General features: G+C 36.2%; 1 protein-coding gene across 1 annotated transcript; it reads right to left on the minus strand.

The window, feature by feature from the left end:
• Nucleotides 1-3711: 3711 nt before the first annotated feature.
• On the minus strand, nt 3712-4647 carry LOC127685565 (olfactory receptor 5W2-like). Its single transcript, XM_052182871.1, has one exon. The coding sequence runs from the start codon at nt 4645-4647 to the stop codon at nt 3712-3714; it is 936 nt and encodes a 311-aa protein (XP_052038831.1).
• Nucleotides 4648-21580: the final 16933 nt, after the last annotated feature.

A 21580-nucleotide genomic window follows, 5' to 3' on the forward strand; every position in this document is an offset into this window, starting at 1 on the left:
TCTGCTACATATTTTGCCGGGGCCCTGGGTCCCTTTGTGTGTACTTTCTAGTTGGTGGTTTAGTCGCTGAGAGCTCTGGGGGTACTGGTTGGTTCATATTGTTGCTCCTTCTATAGGCCTGCAAACCACTTCAGCTCCTTGGGTCATTTCTCTAGCTCCTCCATTGGGGACCCTATGCTCAGTCCATAGGTTGGCTATAAGCATCAGCTTCTGCATTTGTCAGGCACTTCTCCCAGTTTTTCTTACTGGCAGATAGCAATTTGTGGTTACAAAAATAGGATAAATGATTTCATTCCTTATCTTAAAATGTAATCTTATATAAATCTTAAAGGAATCACAAATTTAAACTTTTATAAAATGTGTATATTCTCCTTTATCAATTATAATTTAAATCCTCAGAATGCACATCTACACATCAGCAAGTTTTCTTAAATCACACCACAAAGCTGAGGGCAAAAATGGATACAAGGAAATAATCATCAAATAAATTGGCATTCCAGCCTCAATAAGACTCAGGGCAGCCAGTGCTAATCAGAGTGACATTGTTCCTGCTGCCTGACCTCAAAAATTCCCTCGTTCAACTATTAAGAGAATTTTTTAATTGGGATATTTGGGTTACTATTTTTTCTTCTTGAGTTCTTTAAAAATTGTGGATGTTAGCTCTCTGTCAAATGTAGGGTTGGTGAAGATCTTTTCCCAATCTTTAGGGTTTTTTTTGTCCTATTGACAGTGTACTTTTCCTTGAAGAAGCTTTGAAGTTTCATGAGGTCCCATTTATCAATTGCTGATCTGAGAGCCTAAGACATCAGTGTTTTAATCAGGAACTTGTCTCCTATACCAGTGCTTTCAAAGCTCTTTCCTACTTTCTCATCTATCACATTTAGTGTATATTGGTTTTTGTTGAGATCCACTTGGATATGAGTTTTGTGTAGGATTATAAGTATGGATCTATTTTAAGTCTTCTACAGGTAGATATCAAGCTGGATCATTACCATTTGTTGCTTTCTTTTTTCCATTGTAAGGTTTTGGCTTCTTTTTTTTTTTAATTTTTTTATTCGATATAATTTATTTACATTTCAAATGATTTCCCCTTTTCTAGCCCCCCACTCCCCGAAAGTCCCGTAAGCCCCCTTCTCTTCCCCTGTCCTCCCACCCACCCCTTCCCACTTCCCCGTTCTGGTTTTGCTGAATACTGCTTCACTGAGTCTTTCCAGAACCAGGGGCCACTCCTCCTTTCTTCTTGTACCTCATTTGATGTATGGATTATGTTTTGGGTATTCCAGTTTTCTAGGTTAATATCCACTTATTAGTGAGTGCATACCATGATTCACCTTTTGAGTCTGGGTTACCTCACTTAGTATGATGTTCTCTAGGTCCATCCATTTGCCTAAGAATTTCATGAATTCATTGTTTCTAATGGCTGAATAGTACTCCATTGTGTAGATATACCACATTTTTTGCATCCACTCTTCTGTTGAGGGATACCTGGGTTCTTTCCAGCATCTGGCATTTATAAATAGGGCTGCTATGAACATAGTAGAGCATGTGTCCTTATTACATGGTGGGGAATCCTCTGGGTATATGCCCAGGAGTGGTATAGCAGGATCTTCTGGAAGTGAGGTGCCCAGTTTTCGGAGGAACCGCCAGACTGATTTCCAGAGTGGTTGTACCAATTTGCAACCCCACCAGCAGTGGAGGAGTGTTCCTCTTTCTCCACACCCTCTCCAACACCTGCTGTCTCCTGAATTTTTAATCTTAGCCATTCTGACTGGTGTAAGATGAAATCTCAGGGTTGTTTTGATTTGCATTTCCCTAATAACTAATGAAGTTGAGTATTTTTTAAGATGCAGGTTTTGGCTTCTTTATCAAAAATTAAGTGTACATAGTTATGTGGATACTTCTCCACACAAGTACACAAATAGCTTCCTCAGGTCATTTTGCAGGGGAACCCAACATGACTCATGCCATCAGGACTCAACAACTTTTGGCAGTAAATATGGTTCAACACTTGAAATCTCAAGCAATAACTAGGCCAAATGTTATCAGTTGTTTAATAACATATTTTTTTTCCTCATTCTCCATGTTCAGTCAAATGCATAGATGTAATTCTTACGTTTCAGATAACTCATTCAGCAGTTAAAACAACAGGGAATGTTATAGGAGAAATAGACAATAAAATAATTGTTCAACAAAATACACGTGTCTATATATTTCCATTTTCTGGAAGTAGCAATTATATCTAGTCATTTCACTATACTGGCATCTTGAACTCTATTAATTGAAGTGTATGGAGAAGACACATAGGTGGGTGCCTCTGTATTTGTGTGTGTTTCAGCAATACACTTAAGGTCTCATTACCAGTGTCTCATATTGACTTAAAATATCATGTTTTTCTCTAATTTGCTTTATTGCTTCTTTCCTATTTTATCTACAATACAGACTTCATAGTATTTATATTGTAAAGCTGCAATGTTCAATCCTTCAACAAAATTTACTTCTCTCATTTGAGGATACATTTTTTAAAGCATTATTTGTACAGTGCTTCCAGGGCATTATTATTATCATAGTAGCATCTAAGAAGAAAAACTGGGGAAAGAAAAAGATTTTTGCCATTATGAAAGGCCGATAATGGTAAAGAAGGAAAGGAACCATGATGGATTAAGTCCAGTGTAGATGAATGTACACACACATGCCTAATGATTTCCACTGTTCTTCAGAATTTATTTGTTAGATTTGTTCATTTTCCAACAGGATTGGAGTAGTGTACCTTAACAGCCATGTAATTACAAGCTCTGTGACAAGATCCTGTTCTTTCTTACCAACAAACATTTCTTTAGATCCAAGAGTCCCGATTTCCTATTTTTAATTTTTTAAACATTTTTTTCATGGGCAGTATATTGTTTACCTACAAAATATTATGATTTCACTTCCAAAAAACACTCTTTACAGTACTTCCCCAACTCTCTTACCATTTGGATCCACACCCTTTCTGTCTTTCATTAAAAAACAAACAGGCATCTAAAGATCGAAAATAAAATAAGATAAATCACAAAAAAATAAATCAGAATACAACAAAAGAATCAAACAATTAGAATGGCAAATGAACCCAATAATAAGCGCAAAAAACACATGTAGATTCATAGACATACATATTTGTATTTTCACAATTTTCACAGAAACACTATGCTGAAGGCCGTATATGGAAATTCATTCTTCTCATTGGATATAGAGACCTTGTTCTAGATTATTATAAAATTCCTTTCTATCTCAGAATAAAACCAAATTTTATTCTTTTGTAAAAATTATGCATGTTCTGATTTATAGCAGATGTCCACATCTTTCAATTAATTTTATCATTCATCTTTATCAATATAAAGATATCTTTGAAATTTAATACAAAGGAAAATTATGCAAAAAGGCAACCACTGAAACTGAAGAATGCTTAATGCAATTAAAATTGAATGAAAAGAAAATATAATTATTCCACAACTGAAATGATCATGAAAATTTCTGTACATGTGTATCACATCTAACTCTATAGCAAATAATGAGGAATGAAACATTGGAATGCCTAAAACATTTTATTATTATTAAAATTATGTGAAATATTTATGCTAATCACTTAAATTATTTAGCACAACATTCCTATGGCGATTCAATATCATTTTATACAAATTACCATCATTACTTGAACATGTACACATAATACAGCTATTTGCACCACCTTTTATTTCCCAGTTTTTGCAAGGCCTCTTTCACATCCTTGTTTCTCAGGCTGTAAATCAGCAGGTTCAGCATAGGAATTACCAGTGTATAAAACAGAGAGGTCATTTTGTCTTGATCTAGAGAATAAGAAGTACTTGGCTGGAAATATGTAAAAAGCAGAGTTCCCTGAAAAATTGCAACAGCAGTTAGGTGTGAGGTACAGGTGGAAAAAGCTTTAAACCTTCCCTTGGCAGAATGGATCTTCAAGACTGATAAGATAATATAGCAATAGGAGACAAGGACTCCTGAAATAGTGCTCAACTCAATAAATCCAAAAATAGTGAATATCATTAACTCATTGACCTGGGTATTGGAACAAGATAGTAACAGTATAGGAGGTATATCACAGAAGAAATGATTAATCTCATGTGACCCACAGAAACATAAGTGGAAAGTTAATGTTGTGTGTATCAAAGCATCTGTCATTCCTACAAGGTAAACACCAGCTAGGAATTGGAAGCATACCTTATTGGACATGTCTACTGCATATAGTAAGGGGTGACTTATGGCTTTGTACCGATCAAAGGCCATCACTGCCAGCAGCACACACTCAACATCTATAAAGATACAGACAAAAAAGAATTGCAAGGCACAACCAACAAATGGGATGGTCTTGTACTTGCTGAAAATGTCTATCAACATCTTGGGTCCAACTGCAGAGGAGTAGCAGAGGTCAGAGAAAGAGAGGTGGCTGAGAAAGAAGTACATTGGTGTTTGGAGCTGGCGATCCATCTTGATCAAAATGATCATTCCAATATTAGTTATGAGAGTAATAAGATAGATAGCTAGGAACACAGTAAATATTAGCACTTTCGTGTCAGGGTTATTGGTGATTCCCAAGAGGTGGAAATGAGGTAATGAAGAGCAGTTTTCCTTGTCCATGATTCGTGCTTCTTTTCCTATGATGTTGTGGAAGTCAAAGGAAAATTGTTTATATTTCTTTTTCTGGTTATATTAATATATCATCTTTAAGACAAAAGACGCATTTGTTTAAGGATATACATCTAAAACTAGTGAGATAGAAGTAGTTTTGAAGAGACAAGGTTATATAAAAATAAAGTTCTACTTTAGGAAATTGAAGATAAAATTGGAATGATTTTGTAATTCATGAGACATTTGAACTGTCTATGTCTTCATCATTCATATTAGACAATGCTTTTGAATACATTTAATGGTGATTATTGTATCTAAAATGGTACAAAGAAACTCAAATTTCCAAAGACAATACAGAAGGTTTGTGAATTGACGTATCTTGATCTACAAGAAGTGAGATCATTACATATTCAAAACATATATGAGTCACCAACAGGTATATTGAAAGATAGTTACTAATCAGTATTATGATACCAATTTTGGCGTATATTAGCTAAAACTAAAATACAATTTGTTGATATTTTTTCCTTATGTCGTTATTTGAGGGTTTGACAAACTACTAAAGCTCCTCTGTGTAACTTGTTTGACTCCCTATATTAATAATCCTTTAAACAGCCAATGAGAATGAAATAGAAGCAAGAATTTATAACATGTATATTTAAGTTTTTAATGATTTTACTGACGTAAAATACAAAACATGGCAGTTATGACAAAGATTTATGGTTGATTTTTCTTTTGTCAATGGTAGTTATGAGTATACATCAGAGGTGCCTGTCTGTATTCCTAGCTGCCTATCCACCTAGCTACACTTTATTTGTCTAAATTTGAATGTGGGTAATTAGCTGTGAGAATTTCTAGATTAAAATATCATGGCATGTAGTGCATCTAGGATAAAAGTTACATATGTTAATATTTCATATCTATTATTAGCTGAAAACAATGAAAAAATGACCACTTGAATATTTGCTATATTTAACTGAATAATTAGACATTATTCCATCATTACAAAATCACCAATGTTGCATTTCAAAATAAAATAGCCTTTTTATTTCTTTCCCTATTTTTTAGATGCTGAATTCATTAGATACCTGAGATGAAAAAGTCCTTCCTACATTTTACTGGTGTCAGGAGTATATATCTTATTAATTTATTTATTGTAACTACTGACAACTGGGATTTACACACTTGAGCATATGCCTTCACTCTTCTGCATTATTCAAATGTGGATAATTAGATACACATTTTCTCCTGAGAATAACTGCACAAGATTTAGTAAAACTAAACTTTTAATTCTTTACTCTTTTCAGCAATTGATCTTTGAAAACTTTCAAGAGAATTTAATTAATTATAATTATTTTTATTTCATTATAGTTTAACTAGCTATAATTATATTATAAGTATAATTATATTATGACTATAGCAAACTATAATTTGCTATCATGATTCACCTTCTGCAAATGAACCCAAACATCCAGTGACCTCAAAATGCGACTTTTATGGAAACTTTCATTTACTTTATCCCTTCCCCTTTTCTTTTTGAATTTTCTTTTCCTTTCTTTTATTTGATTTCTGATACAGTCTTTTTAGTCTTGTAATATACACTAATGTTACCATACATATTTATCATTAATAAATATTTTATTATTGTCCTCAATGACCATGACAATCACTGTTTTTACTTTTGATTTATTGTCTTAGCTACTGATTTGACTGGACTTTTATTGTAACAGAGACTCAGACCCTACATCCATGGCTTTGAAACATGCCTTCATTAGTACACAGGTGTATAGGTAATTAAATTTTCAAAAATCACTGGTTGTCATTAGTGAAGTATATAATTTAAGGCAACGTAAAGAGTTGATTATATTTTTTTACATACTCATATATAAAATAAGTAAATAAAATCTAGCAAAACATGTTTAAGGATAATTATTACATTAAATAATGTGGTGTGGTCATGATGCAGTTATCATAACAAGGTTGTTTAACAAGATTATGACAATTGAGACAGAGTAAGATTTGTGGAGTAAATGAGGTAGGAATGTGTTAATAACTACAGAAGATATTTTTTTATTTGTGTCACTCCTTGTAGCCTAATATCCCCGAATTGACTACTTTTAAGATAAATCAGAGCTGTTTAGACTTTATTTATTTCCCTGAATAGCATGCTTGTTTTTTGATAATGAGTATCTCAATCCAAAGACCTCTCTCACACAGTGGGTTTAAAAATTACATTTTCCACTTTGAGCCATCATGATTTGTATTCTAGTACAATTTTAAAGCTTATATGAGCTAAAATTGTTTAATTAGTTTCTTCTTTTCCATTGTAGCATAAAATCATCTTTCTCACAAGCATAATATTTCCATGAAATGTAAAATTTTTGACTGTGTTAAAAATAACAGTGAGAGCTGGGTGAGGTGGTGTATACCTTTAATCACAGCACCAAGCAGGCCAAGTTGGAAGACAGCTAGGGCCACATAGAAAGACACTGCCTCCCCACACAAAAAAAGTAAAATCACATTCAGTAAACATATATTTAAAATGAAAGGAATAAGAAAATTTTAATGCAGATATGTGTCAGAAATTTTCTGCACAAAATCTACTACTACTACTACTAACTACTACTACTACTACACAAACTTTATATAGAGATGTATTTATTTATGTTTGTGTGTGTTTGTGTGTGTGTGTGAATGTGTGTGTGTGTGATTGAATGAGTTTATGTGCACCATATGTGCAAAAGATCCTATGAAAATAATAAGAGGGCATTACATATGCTTAAACTGGAGTTGCAGATAATTTTGAATTGACATCTGGGTTCTGAAAATTAAACTTTAGTTCTTTGCAAGAGAAGTGGATACCCTTAATCACTGAGCCATCTCACAATCCAAAGAAATTTGTTTTAAAACAATTTCTTTATTATACTTCACCAATACTTATAAAATTGAGTACTCAGTATGGCAAAACAAAAATGTTCCAATTAAGTCATTATATGTTCAATTAGAAAACAATAATCTTTCTGCTTGCTGAGTCCTCTGGAGTAAGCAGAGCTGTTCTGAGTAGTCTGCTTTCCCAGGGGCAACTCCATTCTTCCCCTACCACTTCACCCATGTTAATTAGACCAGTAGATCTTGAATCATGCAGGTATGTTTCCCTTTTGTCATCCAACAACCCTGATGACTGAGTCCTCTGGAGCAAGCCTAGCTGTCATGAGCAGCCTCTTAGTCCACTACTTCTATGCCAAACTTCATCAAATCTGTAAGTTCTGACAATATAGACCTGCTGATACTGAACCATAGAACTCAAAGATACCCATTAGAGGCCTGTCATACCAGGATCATTGAGAGTAACAACTGCCCACCCCCAAATTCTTACGACAACAAGAAGCAATGCCACCTAGATGGCTAAAAGCCCTTGAAAGAACATAATCAACAAAAGTCAGAACAACATGATACCTTCAGAGCACAGCTAACCTACTACAGCAAGCCATGAATATGCTAACATAAGAGAAGCACAAGAAAATGGCCTCAATCCAACCTTATAAAGATGATAAAGGTTTTTGAAAAGCAAATGAATGAACCCCTTAAAGAAATAAAGGAAAATTAAATAAAAAGTTAGAAGTCTTTAAAAAGAAAACAAGTACATTTCTTAAAGAGATAAAGGAAAGTGAAATTAATCAGATAAAGAGAATAAATAAAACTGTGCAAGACCTGAAAGAAGACATAGAAGCATCAAAGAACAAGAACAAAATACACAAGCACCACAACAGGAATACAGCAGATGGAAGAGTGAATCTCAGCCATAGAAAATAAAAAAGAAGAAATTAATATATTAGTAAAAGAAAATGTTAAATCTAAAACATTCCTAACACAAACATCCAGGAAATATGGGATAACATGAAATAATCTAAACTAAGATTAATAGAAATAGAGGAAGATAAAGAATCCCAGCTACAAGACCCATAAAATAGTCTCAACAAAATCATAGAAGAAAACTTTCCTAACCTAATGAAAGAGATGTCTATAAACATACAAGAAGTTTATAGAACACAAATTAGACTGGACCAGAAAAAATACTGTCACCACATTATAATCAAAACACAAGACCTACAGAACAAAGGTAGATATTAAAAGCAGAAAGAGTGGGAAAACAGGTAGTATACAAAGGCAGAACTATCAAAATCATACCTGGTTTTGCAACTGAGACCCTAAAAGCTAAAAGGTCATGTACAGATATCTTGCAAGCTCTAAAAACTAAAGAGTCCAACCTAGACTGTCAATCACCATTGACGGAGAATATAAGATATTTCAAGAAAAATAAAAACTCAAATAACAACTATCCATAATTCTAGTCCTACAGAAAATACTAGAAGGAAAACTCCAATCCAAGAAGGATAACTACCTTCAAGGAAACACAGGAAATGTGTAATTTCATTCCAGCAAAAATAAGAGAAAGATGCATGCACATGTGTGTGTGTACGCAAACACACCACACACCACACACACACACACACACACACACACACACCTACATTAAAGTGACAGGAAATAATAATCACTGGTCATTAATATCTCTCAACATCAATGGACTCAACTTTCCAATAAAAAGTCACAGGCTATTAGAATGCATTGGAAAACAGGGTTCGTAATGCTGCTGCATACAAGAAACACATGTCAGCATTAAAGATATACATTGCCTCAGAATAAAGGGATGGAAAAAAGTTTTCCAAGCAAAGGACCCCAAGAAGCAAATTGGAGTGGACATTCTAATATATAATAACATAGACTTTAAGCCAAAATTAATCAAAAGAGACGGGGAAGGACACTTCATACTCCTAAAAGGATAAATCAATCAAGGTTATATCTTAGATAAGAACATCTATGTCCTAAACACAAGGGTACCCACATTTGTAAAAGAAACATTGCTAGCACATAAATGATATATTGAACCTCATGCATTAATAAAGGAGACTTCAACTCCCCACTCTTACCAATTGACAGGTCATCCAGACAAAATATAAGCAGAGTAATAACAAAACAAACCGACATTATTAATAAAATGGGCCTAACATACAACTTTAGAATATTTTACTTAAACAGAAAATATAACTTTTTTTCATGCCTTCATGGATTCTTCTCCAAAATTGACCACATAGTCAGTCACAAAGCAAGCTTAAACAGATACAAGAGAATTAAAATAATGTCTTGTATCTTATCAAACCACCATTGATTAAAACTGGACTTCAACAACAACAGGAACACAAGAAAGTCTGGACACTCATGGGAATTGATTAATTCTCTACTTTTTGATATCTGGATCAGGGAAGAAATAATATTAAGGTTTTTTTTTAGAATTCAAAGAAAATGCAGGCACAACATACCTATTTTAGTTAGAGTTTTGCTGCTGTGAACAGATACCAAGAACAAGGCAACTCTTTTTTCTTTTTCAGCAACAATGGTAACTCAATCTCTGGGCACAACTAAAATTTAGTCCAGTAAGGATTATTAAATCTGATTCCTCTGGTGGTGAATAATGGTAGATCTGCCACGATTATGGGGAACTCTAGCAGCTATATCTTGCCCTTCCTCTATCCCCATTCCAAAAGCCTCTAACTCTCTACTCCTCTTCCTTCATCCAACCAAGTCCTGCCAAGTCAACTCTTCTACAGAAAACATTTAATTGGAGCTGGCTTACAGTTTCAGAGGTTCAGTCCTTTATCATCAAGGTGGGAGCATGGCACTGTCCAGGCAGGCATAGTGCAGAGGGAGCTGATAATTCTACATCTTTATCTGTAGGTTGCTAGCATAATACTGGCTTCAAGCAAGATAGGATGAGGGTGTTAAATCCCATGACCACAGTGACATACCTATTCCAAAAAGATCACAATTACTAAAACAGGGCAACATCTTCTAAGAGTGCCTTTTCCTGGGCCAAGCATATACAAACCATCATTATACCATAATTTATGGAACATAATGAAAGTAGTGCTAAAAAGAAAACTCATAGCCCTAAGTGCCCCCATGATGAAATTAGAAAGTTCTCATAACAGCAATTTAAATCTTCACATGAATGCTCTAGAAAAGAGAAACAAGCACACCAAAGAAGAGTAGAAGGCAGGAAATAAATAAGATCAAGGCTGGAATCATTTAGAAAACAAGAAAAAATTACAAGGAATCTACAAAACTATGTCATATTTATTTATTTATTTATTTATTTATTTATTTATTTATTTATGTAAAATCAAACATATAGACAAACCCTTAGTCAAACTAACCAGAAAGACAGTATCCAAATAATAAATGTCATAAATAAAAAGGTAGATATACAACAGACATAGAGGAAATTCAAAAAAATGAATAGGTCTTACTTCAGAAGCCTCCATGCACTTGAACAATCTTAATGGAATGGATTGCTTTCCAGACAGGCTCCACTAACTGAAGTTTAATCAAAATCCATAACTCCTAAAGAAATAAAAGCAGACATTAAATGTCTACCAACCATAAAAAGACCAGGGTCAATTGATTTTAGTGCTAAATTCTACCAAATTTTCAAAGAAGAGCTAATACCAATACAACTAAAACTATTTCATATCACATTAAATGGAGAGAAACTTGAAACAGGTTCATTTAAGCCATGAACAAGACAATGCTGACTACTCTTTCCCTGTCTATTCAATAGGGAATAGTTCTAGTCAGAACATTAAGACAAAAGGAGATAAAGGAGAAACACTTTGTAAAAGAAGAAGTCATAGTATTGATATTTGTGGATGATATTGTAGTAAAAATAAGCAACCCCAAAAATTCTACCAGAGAACTTCTACAGCTGAAAAACAGCTTTAGCAAAGTGGTTTGATTAAAAAAAAAACTCAAAGAAATCAGTAACCCTTCTTTATTCAAATGATAAATGGGCTGAGAAAGAATTTACAGAAACAGTGACTTTTTATAATAGCCAAAAATAGTAAAAGATATCTTGGTGATATTCTAACCAAGAAAGTGACAGATCTGTTTAACCAGAACTTCAAGTCCCTGAAAAAAGACACTGAAGAACTTATTAGAAGATGGGAGACCTCCTATGCTCATGGATAGGTAGCATTAAAATAGTGAAAATTGCCATCTTACCAAAAGCAATCTACAGACTCAATTCAATTCCTATCAAAATTCCAACACAATCTTTTTTTTATAAAACTTGAGAGAGAAATTTTCAACTTCATGTGAAAAACTAACACACACACACACACACACACACACACACACACACACACAAACACACACATCCAAAACAATCATGAACAATAAAAGAACTTCTGGGGGAATCAAAATCCTGAGCCTAAGCTGTATCACAGAGCAATTGTGATAAAACTGCACAGAACTTGTACAGAAATAGACACATTTATCAATGGAATAGAATCAAAAACCCAGAAGTAAATGCATATGCCTATGGACACTCAGTTTTGAGAAAGAAGTCAAAATCTTAAAATGGAAAAATAGAAATGGTGCTGGTCATACTTGATGTCTACATGTAAAAGAATACAAATAGATCCATATGTATTATCCTGCATAAAACTTAAGTCCAAGAGGATCATGGACCTCAACAGAAAGCCAGATACACCAAATCTCATAAAAGAGAAATGCCCTTGAATTCACTGGTACAGGAGACAATTTCCTGAATAGTACCTAAAGAGCTATCAGGCTCTAAGATTAAAAAAAAAAATTGTTAAATAGTATCTCATGAAAATGCAAAAAATCTGTAAGGCAAGACACTGTCAGTGGGAAAGGATCTTCATGAAACCTACATTGGACAGAAGGTTAATATCCAAAATGAATAAAAAAATCAAGAAGTTAAACACCATCAATCCAAATAAGCCAATTAAAAAATGGGGCACAAAACTAAACAGAATTGTCAACAGAGTTCCAAATGCCAAAGAACCATTTAAAGAAACATTCAAAGTCCTTATTTATCAGGGAAATGCAAATCAAAACAACTCTATTCCATCTTCTACCTATCAGAAGGGCCAATATCAAAATCTCAAATGATACCACATGCTGGTGAATATATGGAACAAGTGGAATGCTCCTCAATTGTTGATGGGAGTAAAAACTTGTAGAACCACTCTGGAAAATATTTGGGTGGTTTTAAAAAAAATGGGAATAATTTTCCCTCAAGACCCTGATATACCACTCTTGGGTATAAACCAAAAGATACTCTACCATCCCACAAAGACACTTGCTTAACTATGGTAATAGCAGCTCTCGTTTTCAGAAGCTCAATCTGGAAACAACCTAGATGTTCCTCAACTGAAGAATGGATAAAGAAATGTGGTACAATGCCACACTGGACTACTATCCAGCTATGAAAAACAAAGACATCATGAATTTGCAGGCTAATGGATTGATATTAAGAATATCATTCTTTGAGAGGTAACCTTGTCCCCAAATCCCTTTTTGCACGGTATGTATTAATTTATAAGTGGATATTAGCCATAAAACACAAAATGTCCATGCTGCACTCTAGATCCAAGAAGACTGGAAAAGAAAGAGGTCACAAGGGAGGATGCTTGAGTTTTATTTAGAAGGAGAAATAGAATGGTTATGGAAGGCAGATGGAAGGAGGAAAATGAATGGTTGAGGGGATTGATCAGGATGGGAGTGGGCAGGTTCATGTCTGGGGAGGGGCAAGGGGAATAGCCATGAGAATGAATGGAGATCTGCAACTGATGGGAGTGGGGAGATAAGGAGAATATCCCAGAAGAGAAGGAGACCTGGGATAGGCAAAGTACCCCAAAATCAATGGAGGTTTCTTAGCTATTGCATCATGGGGATATGGAGAATTTGAAAGCTATATCCTGTAGCAAGTCATGATTCCCCATGGAGGAATAAGGACATGAACCCACTCACAAAATTTTCAACCCCAAAACTTATTCTTTGTACAAGAAATGCAGGGATTGGGGATGGAGCAGAAACTGAGGGACCAGTCAACCAATAACCAATAACTTGCTACCCATCTCATTGGAAAGCACAAAACTCTGATACTATTAATAATACTCTGTTTTCCTTGCATACAGCAATCTAGCATGACTATCCTCTGAGAAGCTACACCCATGAGATAACTCAAACAGATACAGATATCCACAGACAAAAAGTGGATGGAGTTTGGGAACTCTTATGGAAGAATATGAGAAAGGATTCTAGGCACTAAGATGATAGGAACTCCACAGGAAGACCAACACAATCAACTAACCTGAACCCTTGGGGCTCTCAGAAACTGAACCACCAACCAAAGAACATACAAGGGCTGGATATAGGCATCCTTGTACATATCAGATATGCAGATTAGTCCTCATGTGATTTCTAAGCAATTATAGTGGGGGCTATTTCAAAAGGTGTTGCCTGTATATGGGATATATTCTTCTAGCTTTGATGACTAGTCCAGCCTTAGTGGGAGAGGATGTACCTAGCCTTGTGGATATTTGATGTATCAATGTGAGGAGATGCCTACTGGGAACCAATCCACTCAGAGGAAAAGGGGAGGGGAAAGGGGGAAGGAATTGTGGGAGAGGGTCACCAGGAGGTTGGAAGTAGGCAGGATGTAAAGTGAATAAGCAATAGTAGTAGTAGTAATACTAATAATAGTAACAATAAATTAAAAACAAGAAAATAGTAAATTTGTAGAGAAATATATGATAAGCATGACACTCTGAAAAGTTTTACTTGTAATCAACTAGGAAGACTAGATTCTAAGGACCTTAAACCTTCCCTAAGCATAGTTGATCTTTAATATTAATAAATTAGTAAATAAATAATGAATTAGAAGATATTTTTTATTCATTATCTTAATATTTGAATAAGACATCAATGTGAAAAGGTACCCCTTTTCACAGAAGAGAATTCTAATTTCACTGTGCCCATGGAAACATAGATGGAAATACAATGTACATCAAAGTCTCTGTCATTTTACTTAGTTAACTCAAAATGTGAGCTTGGCAATCAGTCCCTTAATATGGACAGTAGAGTATTATTTCTTGGTGACCACACAAGCCACTGTTTCAAGAATTGACACAATATGTACATCTCTCATGATGATCCTAGAGCTGATATATCCATTCAACAGAGTAGTAATATAGACAAAATTAACATACAAAACCCTGTAACCTTCCTATAACAATAAAATACATACAGAAAAAGAAATCAGAAAACTAATCCTACCCAAAATTGCTTCTAAGAGACAATAGAATAAACCTAACTAATACAGCAAAAGACTCGCATAATACAAACTTAAAGACATTCAAAAAAGAAAGTATAGACAGTACCAGACAGTGGAAATATACTTATGGATTGGTAGGTTAAATGCTGCGAACATAATCCTCCTTCCAAAAGCTATTGAGAGATTTTTCACAATCCATTCCAAAATTGCAATTAATTGTTTTATGTAAATTACAAAGATAGCAATAAATATCATTTTGAAACAAATGACAACAACAACAACAACAACAATAACAACATAAAAAAAAAATCCAGGATAGAAAAAAAATTCCTGAACAATAAAAGCTAGCAGTATTACCATCCCAGAATTCAAGTTAGATTGCAGAGCTATTGTAATAAAAACAGCATGATACTGTCATAAAACAGATGCATTGAGCAATGGAAGAAATTTGAGAACCAGAATATAATTTGACAAACTTACGGCCATCTGAGTTTTTATAAAGAATCCAAAAATAACTGGAAAAAGGCAGTGCCTTCAAAAAAAATGGTACAGGTCAAACAGGATATTTGCCTGTCAAGGATTGAAGCTGGATTCTTGTCTCTCATCTTTCAGAAAATTCAATATCAACTGTATCAGGGACCATAATGTATGATTTGATACCCTTAAACTGATAGAGGAGAAAGTAGGTAATAGCCTTAAATTTACTGATCACAATCCTGACAGCACAGGCACTAAGACAAACAACTGACACATAGGACAATGTAACTAGAATGACTCTGTATTACAAAAGTTCTGTAATTCACATGTTGCAGTTGCCTGAGGAATGGGGAAAATGATTTATCATCTATACATATGCTGGATGAGTATTTTCAAAATATACAAGAAATTAAATTGGCAAATATTAAGAAAATATAGGGATATATCTTTCCACCTACTTTAATAATCATTCAAACCTCCCTCTATTCCACCACCCACCAGACATTGTGGAAAAGCAAGATTATTAGGATACAGGGGAAGTGGACCTGTTTAGAAATAGTTCTTTGGAGCATTTATAATTTTTGCTATTCAGTCCACTAGCAAACACCAAACATCAATCAGCAGCTGCAGACCAGATCATACAGCAGACAACACACATGAACCAGCAAGAGCAGTTCAATCCAGATAAAACTATGAGGCTCACAAAACCAGCCCAAGTTTTGGGGAAGCAGGCAGAAGCCACAGGAACATCACAAAAAGTTCTTTATCAAGTTTCTCTATATGAAGCCACCACAAGTGAAGCTCAGCAACACAATGCGAGATGAACAAATAAATACATGCATGTTGTCAGCGAAGACTAAAGAGGAGGAGCAATTTTCTGAGGAACCGCCAAACTGATTTCTAGAGTGTTTGTACCAGCTACCCAAGGACCCAGCTATACCACTCCTGGGCATATACCCAGAAGATGCTCCAACATGTAATAAGGACATATGCTCCACTAATAGCAGCCTTATTTATAATGGTCAGAAGCTGAAAAGAACCCAAATGTCCCTCAACAGAGGAATGGATACATAAAATGCAGCAATTTATATAATGGAGTACTACTCAGCTATTAAAAACAATAAATTCATGAAATTCTTAGGCAAATGGATGGAATTAGAAAATATCATCCTGAGTGAGGTAACCCAATCACAAAAGAACACACAGGGTATGTACTCACTGACAAGTGGATACTAGCCCAGAAGCTCAGAATACCCAAGATACAATTTGCAGACCACATGAAGCTCAAGAAGGAAGACAAAAGTATGGATACTTCAGTCCTTTTTAGGACTGAACACCCATGGGAGGAGATAGAGAGAGTGTGGAACAGAGTTTGAAAGAAAGGCTATCCAGGGACTTTCCCACCTGGGATTCTATCTCATATACAATTACCAAACCCAGACACTATTTTGGAGGCCAACATGTGCTTGCTGACAGGAGCCTGATATAGCTGTTTCCTGAGAGGCTCTGCCAGTGCCTGACAAATACAGAGGTGGATGCTCTTAGTCAACCATTGGACTGAGCACAGGAGCCCCAATGGAGGAGCTAGAGAAAGTACCCAATGAGCTGGAAGGGTTTGCAGCTCTATAGGAGGAACAACAATATGAACCAACCAGTACCCCCAGAGCTGCCAGGGACTAAACCATAAACCAAAGAGTCCACATGGAGGGATCTATGGCTCCAGCCACATATGCAGCAGAGGATGGTCTTCTGGAAATCAATGAGAGCAGGGGCCCTTGGTCCTGTAAAGGTTTGTTGCCGAATGTAGGGGAATGATAGGACAGCGAAGTGGGAGTGAGTGGGTTAGTGAACAGAGAGAGGAGTGATGGGATAAGTGGTTTTCAGAGGGGAAATGAGGAAAGGGGATAATTTTTTAAATGTAACTAAAGAAAAATATCTAATAAAAAGAAGGATAGATGAATAAAAAAGAGGAGGAAAAAGACAAACCAATGCCTGATCTCCCACTGTCTGTGGGGTCATACTTGCATTCTTTCTAAACATCACATGTACTTTCTCATATCTACTACAGCAAAATATCCTTTCACCCGTGTCTGCTTCAGTAAAACATTCTTTTACATGTCTGTTTTAGCAAAACATTCTTTCATTTACCTGTGTGCTCCAGAAAAACATCATTCAACATAACTGACTTTCCAAAGAAAGCAGAAGTTTCCTCTTCAAGAAAACAGCACAGTTATAAAATGAAGCACAAACCCAAGCAAAGAGTTTTCAAAACCTATAATATTAATGAATGAGGAAGAGTTAAAAATGTTCAACATATTTAGCCGTTAAGAAAATACAAATTAAAGTCACTTTGAGATATAGTTTGTCTCAGGTCAGAATAACTAAGATCTAAGAATGAAATGACTACCAATGTTAAGATGTATGCGAGACTAGAAGAGCCTTTATCTGCAACATGTAGGTGTGAAAACTGGTAGACCAACATGGAAGTAAATGTGGAGGATTCTCCAATACATGAAAACAGTGTCTTAGTCAGGGTTTCTATTCCTGCACAAACATCATGACCAAGAAGCAAGTTGGGGAGGAAAGGGTTTATTGAGCTTACACTTCCACGTTGCAATTCATCACTAAAGGAAGTCAGGACTGGAACTCAAGCAGGTCAAGAAGCAGGAGCTGATGCAGAGGCCATAGAGGGATGTTTCTTACTAGCTTGCTTCCCCTGGCTTGCTTAGCCTGCACTCTTATAGAACCCAAGAGCACCAGCCCAAAGGTGGAACCACCCACAAGGAGCCCTCCCCACTTGATCACTAATTGAGAAAATGCCCCACAGCTGGATCTCATGGAGGCACTTCCCCAACTGAAGCTCCTTTCTCTGTGATAACTCCAGCCTGTGTCAAGTTGACACACAAAACTAGCCAGTACAATTGACCCCTTTTGTCAACTTGACACACAAACACATCACTATTAAGCCTCAACCCTTACTTTCTTATTCATCCCCAAGATCTAAATTACTTTAAAAGTCCCACAGTCTTTACATATTAAAAGTTCAATCACCTTAAAATGTCCAATATCTTTAAAATTCAAAGTCTTTTAAAAGTTCAAAGTCTTTTAACTGTGGGTTCCACTAAAATACTTTCTTCCTTCAAGAGGGAAACATATCAGGGCACAGTCACAACCAAAAGCAAAACTCATACAACAAATGTCCAATGTCTGGGATCCAACTCATGATCTTCTGGGCTCCTCTAAGGGCTTGTGTCACTTCTCCAGCTCTGTCCTTTGTAGCACACAGCCTGTCTTCTAGGCTCCAGCTGCCTGTACTCCACTGCTGCTGCTGTTCTTGGTGGTCCTCACATGGTGCTGGCATCTCCAAAACGCTGCTATCTTCCTGTAATTAGGCTTCACCAATAACCTCTCATAGGCTCTTATCAGGGTGACAAGCCTCTGCTCCTATGCATGACCCTTTCAAGTCCTGGGCCATCAATTGCAACTGAGGCTGCACCTTCACCAATGGCCTTCCGTGGCCTCTCACTGTGCCAAGAGCCTCAGCTGCTCTTCATGACCCCTTCATGCCTTCAAAACCAGTACCATCTGGGTGACTCTTACACAGTACCAAGTCTAGTCACAGCACAAAATACAACTGTGGCTATCTCTGGAACACACTCTCTGTGCTCTCAGAAAACACTTCCAAGAAGATTTCATCTCAGTGATGCTGGTCTCTTCTTAATCACTGCTAATTTCTTAGCTCCAGCTAACCAGCATTAATAGTCCCAGTAACACAAAGGTTTGCTTTAGTGGTTCTGGTATCTTGTTACTTACAACTGATTCTTCAGCACCAGCTAACCAAAACCACAGAATCTTCACAATCAAAACATGGCCACTTTAAGAGTCTTTAATCTTCCCTCTGAAATTTCACAAGCCAGGCCTCCATCTTTTGCACTGTTAACATTGTCTTCCAAGCTCCTACAGAACTTTCCACAGCTTTTCTAGCTCAAAGTTCCAAAGTCCTCCACAATCCTCCCCAAAACATGGTCAGGTTGACACAGGAATACCCCACTTCTGGTACCAATTTGTCTTAGTCAGAGTTTCTATTTCTGCACAAACATCATGACCAAGAAGAAAGTTGGGGAGGAAAGGGTTTATTGAGCTTATACTTCCACATTGCAATTCATCACTAAAGGAAGTCAGGACTGGAACTCAAGCAGGTCAAGAAGCAGGAGCTGATGCAGATGCCATGGAGGGATGTTTCTTATTGGCTTGCTTCCCCTGGCTTGCTCAGTCTGCACTCTTATAGAACCCAAGAGCACCAGCCCAAAGGTGGAACCACCCACAAGGAGCCCTCCCCACTTGATCACTAATTGAGAAAATGCCCCACAGCTGGATCTCATGGAGGCACTTCCCCAACTGAAGCTCTTTTCTCTGTGATAACTCCAGCCTGTGCCAAGTTGACACACAAAACTAGCCAGTACAAACAGATATAGCTCCACATCCACCTATATTAGTCTTTGGTATATAACAAAAAACCTGTGCATTCTTCTATGAAGGCAGTTCTCAATCAATGTTCCTTGTTGCTCTATTAATAGTAGGTAGTAAATTAAAACGCCATATATATTTATGAAACAATCAATAAGTAATTGAAAATATGGCAAAAGTACACAATGCAATATTATTCCTTTATTTAAAAAATAATTTTACGGGGAATTGGTAGAGTTAGGACCAATCATCTTGAGTGAGGTAATCTAAACAGAAAGATTCTGCATATTATCATTGAATCTTCAGGTATGTTCATTCTATTTATAATACATTCTGAAGTCAGAGAATTAGTAAGTTGCCATGTCTTTCTTGCCAGGGGATAGGATAAAGTATTACAAAGGGCGAAATAGAAAACATGGATTAGAAGGGTTTAATTGGTATGAAGGATGGGCACATGGAGAGGTCTAACTAACAAGAAAAACCTTTGAAAAAGCCTCATGGAAGTCAATTACAATAGAAGCTTCCTGAAATTTTAGCAGATCCTTACATATAAAAGTAATGTTATAGGCAGTTTCTGCCCCCACTAAGTAGCTTCTATTGGTCATAAGTAACAGATGCCAGGGACCCAAAAGCTTCCCAGGACCAAAAGAGAGGACAATAGCTAAAACAACAAAGGGGAAATGGAACCTATAGAGGCCATATCCAGTCGGTAGGCATGGCCCCCGGTTGGGGAATGGGGACACCTGCTTACTAAAAATGTTTTAAGCCGGAATTCCTCTTGTCATAAGGAATTGCAAGGACAGAGTGGAGCAGAGGCTGAAGGAAAGGCTATCCAGAGACTACCCAACCTAGGGTCCATCCCATATGCAGACACAAAACCCAGCTGCCAAGAGAACTTGTAGACTAGAGCATGGTATTGCTGTCTCCTGAGAGGCTCTGCCAGAGTCAGACCAAGACAAATGCAGATGCACACAACCAAACATCAGACTGAAAACAGACCGACCAGTGGAGAAGTTAGGGCAAGGACTCAAGAGGCTGAACGGGTGTGCAATACCATAGAAAGAACAACAATGTCAACCAGACCTACCCTCCAGAGCTCCCAGGAACTAAACAACCAACCAAAGAGTGGTTGGGGGGACCTATGGCTCCAGCTGGATATGTGATAGAGGATTGCCTCAGGGTCATCACTGGGAGGGGAGCCCCTTGGCTCTGTGGAGGCTTGATGACTCACTGTAGGGGAATACTAGGGCAGTGGGGTAAGAGTGGGTATGTGGATGTGGGAGCACCCTCCTAGAGGCACCAGGGAGGAAGAAATGTATAGGGGGTTGGTGGAGGGTAAATTGGGAAGAGGGATAACATTTGAAATATAAATAAATAAGAGACAGATAAAATTCAAATAAAGAAAAAAGTTTATTCATGTTTCTTCTCACATGTAGATTTACCAGTTGTCAGTCACACTCCTTAACTATTTGTTAGTATTTGTCCTTGTTTCCTAATTGTCTATAAGGACTTGGATCTCTTTGTATTTCTAACAAGTTATATAATTATTCAACAGTTGCATTATCATTGTTTTCTACAAATAGGAAGTTTACAAAACTGATCAATATTTTTATCCTATAAAGTATGAGTAATATGACTCTAAATGTTCATATTTTTAATTTAAATTCATAAAATTTTAACACAAATATCATATTCAGAAAATATGTAATGAGTAAATTATCATATATTCAAAGCAATTGAATTATGTGATTCAGTACATATTAAATTTTTCTAAACATATAAACTAAACTTAAAGAT

This window comes from Apodemus sylvaticus, chromosome 5 (genome assembly GCF_947179515.1).
Source record: "Apodemus sylvaticus chromosome 5, mApoSyl1.1, whole genome shotgun sequence".
Lineage (NCBI taxonomy): Eukaryota > Metazoa > Chordata > Mammalia > Rodentia > Muridae > Apodemus > Apodemus sylvaticus.

Coding starts and splice junctions, on each gene's coding strand:
- LOC127685565 (XM_052182871.1), bottom strand. CDS start 4,647: ATGGACAAGGAAAACTGCTCTTCATTACCTCATTTCCACCTCTTGGGA.